General features: G+C 52.4%; 1 protein-coding gene across 3 annotated transcripts in view; it reads left to right on the top strand.

The window, feature by feature from the left end:
- Positions 1–4,429: 4,429 nt before the first annotated feature.
- ilkap (integrin-linked kinase-associated serine/threonine phosphatase) overlaps positions 4,430–6,804 on the top strand; it is a 52,948-nt gene continuing 50,573 nt past the window's right edge. Inside the window, exon 1 of one of the 3 annotated variants that reach the window (XM_072572995.1) lies at positions 4,430–4,550. In XM_072572995.1, the coding sequence (XP_072429096.1) occupies positions 4,520–4,550 (31 nt within the window). In that variant the 5' untranslated portion in view covers positions 4,430–4,519. The remainder of the gene's footprint in view (positions 4,551–6,804) is intronic. The other 2 variants (XM_072573003.1, XM_072572998.1) reach the window with 2 other exon arrangements.

Here is a 6,804-nt window from a genome sequence, read left to right as displayed (position 1 = left end):
ATCTTTAAGGAAGGATGTACTACTATTGGAGGGGATCCAGAAGAGGTTTACAAAAATGATCCCAGGGCTGAAGGGCTTATCATGTGAGGAGCACTTCAGAACTCTGGGTTTGTACACAATGGATTTTAGAAGGATAACGAGGTAATCTCATTGAAACAGACAGAATACTGAGAGGCCTGGATATAGTGGTCGTAGAGAGGAGGTTTCCACTAGTAGGAGAGACTAGGACCCGAGGCATACCCTTTTGAACTGAGATCAGGGAGAATTTCTTCAGCCAGAAAATGGAGTCAATCTACAGAGCTCATTGCTGCAGAGAGCTGTGGAGACCAAGTCATCGAGTGTCTTTAAGGTAGAGGTGGATAGGTTTCTGACTGGTAAGGGGGTCAAGGGTTATGGGGAGAAGGCAGGAGAATGGGGTTGCGAAACATATCATCCATGATCGAAAGGTGGAGCAGACATGAAGGGCTGACTGGCCTAATTCTGCTCCTGTATCTTACGGTCTTACCATCTTCTATGGTAAAGGAGGGTGTAATGAGAAATCACCCAGTAGGGATCTTATGGATGGATCTGAGGAAGAGCTAAAACCATAATAGTTTTCACATATAGACAACCTGGTAATAGCTCAGAAGTGTTAGATTGCATAAGTGGTGAAATTAGGCAACTATGTAGCAAATACGGGAAAGTGGGAACTTCAGATGCTGGAGAGTCGGAGTTGAAAGGATGGCGCTGGAAAAGCACAGTGCTTTTCCAGCGCCATCCTTTTCAACTATGTAATAAAGGCAGAGTAATATTAATGAGGGAATTTTAATCTTTCCATAGATTGTGAGAGATAGAGAAACACCTCCCAGAAAGGTTGTGAATTTCTAAGGTCTCCAGAATAGTTTCCTACAACAATATGTCTTGGATATAAAAAGGCGGCAAGCAATATTGGATCTAGTGATGATAAATGAGCCTGATTTAATTAGTGACCTACTTGTTCAGGAGCATTTGTTAAATAGTGATCATAATAGGATGGAGTTTCATATAGCATTTATTAGAGACAAGCAAAGATCGGATACTAAAATTTTGAATTTAAGTAAGGCAGACATTAACAGGATGAGGCAGAATTGCCCACAGTCAACTGGGAAATTCTGCTTATAGACAAACCAACTGAAGAACAGTAGATAGTGTTCAAAGAAACATTGGGTGGAATGGTGGCTTAGTGGCCAGTACTGCTGCCTCAGAGTACCATGAACACAGGTTCAATTCCAGCCTTGGACGACTGTCTGTGTGGAGTTTGCACATTCTCCCCGTGTCTGTGTGGATTTCCTCCGGGTGCTCGGGTTTCCTCCCACAGTCTAAAGTAGTGCAGGTCAGGTGAATTGGCCATGCTAAATTGCCCCTAGTGTTAGGTACATTAGTCAGAGGGAAATGGGTCTGGGTGGGTTACTCTTCGGAGGGTCGGTGTGGACTTGTAGGGTCAGAGGGCCTGTTTCCACACAATAGGGAATCTAATCATTTAATGTTGTGCAGAATTTGTTTGTACATATGAGAAGGAACAACTCTGCCTCACAAAAATAAAAGCTATGGACATCTAAGGAGGTCAGGGACAGCATAAACTTAAAAGAGAGGGCTTATAAAAATAAAAATAGTACTGATCCCACAGGATGGGACAAATCCAAAACCAACAAAGGGACATAAAGTGGCTTACAAGAGCGGCTAAAAAGGATTATGAAAGGAAACTTGGAAGTGGGATAAAAGACAATAAGAAGAGATATTATTGTTATATAAAGGGAAAATGGGAAAATGGCTGGTTAAGAGTACTATTGGTCCACTGAATGCTGAGATTGGGGATATTATCAATGACAATCGCAACTGGCATGACATGCTGAACAATTACTTTGCTTCAGCATTTACAGCAGAAGAGGAGGTTAGCGTGCCAGAAGTCCCAAAGACATTAGTAGAGTATCAGGGACAGGGTTTAAATCAAATTAATTTAAGTAAATCATCAACAGTGGGGAAATTAATAGAACTGAAGAGTGACAAATCCCCAGGACCTGAGGGTTTCCATCCATGATGTTAATGGAAGTAAGAGAGCATATTGTTAATGCTCTAACCATAATCCTTCAGATTTCCATGGATTCGGGAATTGTGTCTCTGGATTGGAAATTTCCCATTTCACCCTGCTTGTTAACAAGAGTGACAGAGGGAAACCAGGGAATTACAGACCAGTTAGCCCAACATCGGTGGTGGGGAATTTGTTGGAGATTATAAATAAGGATCGGGTAACTGATCACCTCAAAAAAATCTATTAATCAAGGAGAGTCAGCATAGATTCATGAAGCATAGGTCATCACATAGTTTTTTGAAGAGGTGGGACAGGTGGTGGATTGAGGTAGGTCGATGAATATTGTTTATATGGACTTCCAAAAGGCTGCTGATAAAGTGCCATACAGGAGGCTGTTAGCTAAGATGGAAGGCCACAAAAACTGAGGGCAAATTACTGATATGGATAGGAAATTGGCAGAAATGAAAAGAATTGGAAGAATGAGTAAGTACTCAAATTGGAAGGACATCCTTAGTGGTGTCCCGCAGGGACCTGAATTAGGATCTCAAATATTCACAATATCCATTAATCACTTGGATAATGGCATAAAAAGTCAACTATCCTAATTTGCTGACCTCATAAAATTAGGCAGAATTGTGGACAGTGTTGATGCCAGCATAAAATTACAACAGCATATTGATAGATTAGGTGAATGAGTAAAGCTGGGGCAGATGGATTTCAATACAGGCAAGTGTGAGGTTACCCATTTTGGACCAAAAAAGGATAGGTCAGAGTATTTTCAAGATGGCACAAAGTTAATTACAGTGAATGTCAAATGAGATCTGGTGGCTCGGGTGCATAGATCTTTAAAATGCCACAAATGGGTGCAGAAAATGATTAGATAAGATGACTTACAGTGTGGAAACAGGCCGTTCAGCCCAACAAGTCCACACTGACCCTCCGAAGAGCAACCCACCCAGACCCATTCCATTCCATTTACTCCTTCACCTAATACTACGGGCAATTTAGCATGGCTAATTCACCTAACCTGCACACCTTTGGACTGTGGGAGGAAACCGGAGCACCCGGAGGAAATCCACACAGACACGGGGAGAATGTGCAAACTCCACACAGACAGTTGCCCGAGCTGGGAATTGAACCTGGGTCTCTGGCGCTGTGAGGCAGCAGTGCTAACCACTTTGCCACCATACCGCCCCAAAAATAGTCAAAAGGCTAAAAGAATGCTATCCTTCACGTCTAAATGGCTTGATTATAGGGATGATGATGTTATGCTGCTGCTACAACACATTCTAGTTGGACCCCATTTAGAGTACTGTGAGCAGGTCTGGGCACCACACCTTAGAAAGGATATTTTTAGCCCTGGAGGGAGTTCAATGCAAGTTTGTAAGGATGACACCTGAACTTCAGGAGTTAAGTTTATACTTTATTCCATAGAATTTAGAAGGTTAAGGGGTGATCTAACCAATGTCTTCAGAATATTAACAAGGAAAGATAGGATAAAGATAAACTCTTTACACTGGTTGAAGATTCTAGAACCAGGGACATGGCTTAAGAATTGGGGCCAAACCATTCAGGTCCAAGATTAGAAAGCACTTCTACAAAGATCTTCCTCAAACTGATGTCAATGCAAATTCAATTGTTCATTTTAAATCTGAGATAGCCAAGTTTTCATTAAGTAAGGTATCAGTGGATGTGGGCCAAGATAGCCATATTGAGTTAGGCCACAGGTCAACCATGATCTCACCCAATGGTTCAAGCGGCTGAATGACTTACTCCCTTTCCTGTGTTCCTACAATCTGCCAGTATACTAATGATTTGATTTGTTTTTGTAATTGGGGGGAATGACAAAGTCTAACTGAGCGCATTTAGTATTGAAACGTATTAAATGTATGTAAATGCCCTGGCTGTGTGTAATTAGAGCCAAGAGTGTGGCGTTGGAAAGTACAGCAGCATCCAAGGAGCGGGAGAATCGACATTTCGGGCATTAGCCCTTCTTCAGGAATTATAGGATTGCCAGCTAGCTCAGGTGGTTGGATGAGCTGGTTTACAGCGTAGTGCGAATGCCTAAGGCGTGGGTTCAATTCCTGCTAGTGGCTGAGGTTAACAGTGAAGGACTTGCCCGAGAATGTGGTGACCCTCAGGTCAGGCCACCACCTCTCAGCCTGGAGACATCCCCTTGACCAATCCTGCGGGAGGTGGGTGTGACACACACAATGAGATTGGGTGGAGAGTCCGTGCGCTAGGACCCAGAGGAGGCGGCAGGCGGTGGGGCGTGCACGCGTGCGCAGTGACCGGGCACTAGGACCCTGTGTCTGTTTAGGCCGCGGTTGGAGCCTGGGCCTAGGAGTTTGTCGGGCGGTCGGAGGAGAAGCAGCGGCGGGAGGGAGGGCAAGGAGAGAGAGTTGGAGGCCGGGAGTGGGGCTGGGGCGGTCCAAGAGGCTGAGTCAGGTGGAGGAGGGGGAGAAAAAGGGGATGGATTTGTTTGAAGACCTGCCTGAGCCCGGTAAGGACATGGGACTGGGGCGGGGTCTCATCCCCACACCCCCCCCCCCCCAGGGGGGTGTAGTCTCAGTACTGACCCCCAGGGGGGTGTGGGGGGGTGTGGGGGGGTGTAGTCTCAGTACTGACCCCCAGGGGGGTGTGGGGGGGGGTGTAGTCTCAGTACTGACCCCCAGGGGGGGGGGGGGGGGATGTAGTCTCAGTACTGACCCCCAGGGGGGTGGGGGGGGGATGGAGTCTCAGTACTGACCCCCAGGGGGGTGGGGGGGGGGGATGTAGTCTCAGTACTGACCCCCAGGGGGGTGGGGGGGGGATGTAGTCTCAGTACTGACCCCCAGGGGGGTGGGGGGGGGATGTAGTCTCAGTGCTGACCCCCAGGGGGGTGGGGGGGGGGGATGTAGTCTCAGTACTGACCCCCAGGGGGGGGTGGGGGGGGGGGATGTAGTCTCAGTGCTGACCCCCAGGGGGGTGGGGGGGGGGGGATGTAGTCTCAGTGCTGACCCCCAGGGGGGTGGGGGGGGGGGGATGTAGTCTCAGTGCTGACCCCCAGGGGGGTGGGGGGGGGGGATGTAGTCTCAGTGCTGACCCCCAGGGGGGTGGAAGGGGGGGTGTAGTCTCAGTGCTGACCCCCAGGGGGGTGGAAGGGGGGGTGTAGTCTCAGTGCTGACCCCCAGGGAGGTGGGGGGGGGTGTAGTCTCAGTACTGACCCCCAAGGGGGGTGGGGGGGGTGTAGTCTCAGTGCTGACCCCCAGGGGGGTGGGGGGGGGGGGTGTAGTCTCAGTGCTGACCCCCAGGGGGGTGGGGGGGGGATGGGGGTGTAGTCTCATTGCTGACCCCCAGGGGGGTGGGGGGGGGGATGGGGGTGTAGTCTCATTGCTGACCCCTGGGGGGGTGGGGGAGGGTGTAGTCTCAGTACTGACCCCCAAGGGGGGTGGGGGGGGGTGTAGTCTCAGTGCTGACCCCCAGGGGAGTGGGGGAGGGTGTAGTCTCAGTGCTGACCCCCAAGGGGGGTGGGGGGGGGGGGGTGTAGTCTCAGTGCTGACCCCCAAGGGGGGTGGGGGGGGTGTAGTCTCAGTGCTGACCCCCAAGGGGGGTGGGGGGGGTGTAGTCTCAGTGCTGACCCCCAGGGGGGTGGGGGGGGGGGTGGGGTTGTAGTCTCAGTACTGACCCCCAAGGGGGGTGGGGGGGGGTGTAGTCTAAGTGCTGACCCCCGGGGGGGTGGGGGAGGGTGTAGTCTCAGTACTGACCCCCAAAGGGGGTGGGGGGGGGTGTAGTCTCAGTACTGACCCCCAGGGGGTGGGGGGGGGGTGTAGTCTCAGTACTGACCCCCAGGGGGGTGTAGTCTCAGTACTGACCCCCAAGGGGGGTGGGGGGGGTGTAGTCTCAGTGCTGACCCCCAGGGGGGTGGGGGGGGGATGGGGTTGTAGTCTCAGTACTGACCCCCAAGGGGGGTGGGGGGGGGGTGTAGTCTCAGTGCTGACCCCCGGGGGGGGTGGGGGAGGGTGTAGTCTCAGTACTGACCCCCAAAGGGGGTGGGGGGGGGGGTGTAGTCTCAGTACTGACCCCCAGGGGGGTGGGGGGGGGGGTGTAGTCTCAGTACTGACCCCCAGGGGGGTGTAGTCTCAGTACTGACCCCCAAGGGGGGTTGGGGGGGGTGTAGTCTCAGTGCTGACCCCCAAGGGGGGTGGGGGGGGGGTGTAGTCTCAGTGCTGACCCCCAAGGGGGGTGGGGGGGGGTGTAGTCTCAGTGCTGACCCCCAAGGGGGGTGGGGGGGGGGGGTGTAGTCTCAGTACTGACCCCCAAGGGGGGTGGGGGGGGGGGGGTGTAGTCTCAGTACTGACCCCCAAGGGGGGTGGGGGGGGTGTAGTCTCAGTACTGACCCCCAAGGGGGGTGGGGGGGGGGTGTAGTCTCAGTACTGACCCCCAAGGGGGGTGGGGGGGGGGTGTAGTCTCAGTGCTGACCCCCAGGGGGGTGGGGGGGGGTGTAGTCTCAGTGCTGACCCCCAGGGGGGTGGGGGGAGGTGTTGTCTCAGTGCTGACCCCCAGGGGGTGTAGTCTCAGTGCTGACCCCCAGGGGGGTGGGGGGGTGGATGGGGGTGTAGTCTCAGTACTGACCCCCAGGGGAGTGGGGGAGGGTGTAGTCTAAGTGCTGACCCCCAAGGGGGGTGGGGGGGGGGGGGGGGGTTGTAGTCTCAGTGCTGACCCCCAGGGGGGTGGGGTGGGGGGGGGTGTAGTCTCAGTGCTGACCCCCAGGGGGG

This window comes from Chiloscyllium punctatum, chromosome 6, assembly GCF_047496795.1.
Source record: "Chiloscyllium punctatum isolate Juve2018m chromosome 6, sChiPun1.3, whole genome shotgun sequence".
NCBI lineage: Eukaryota > Metazoa > Chordata > Chondrichthyes > Orectolobiformes > Hemiscylliidae > Chiloscyllium > Chiloscyllium punctatum.
This window is presented reverse-complemented; position numbering and strand designations above follow the sequence as displayed.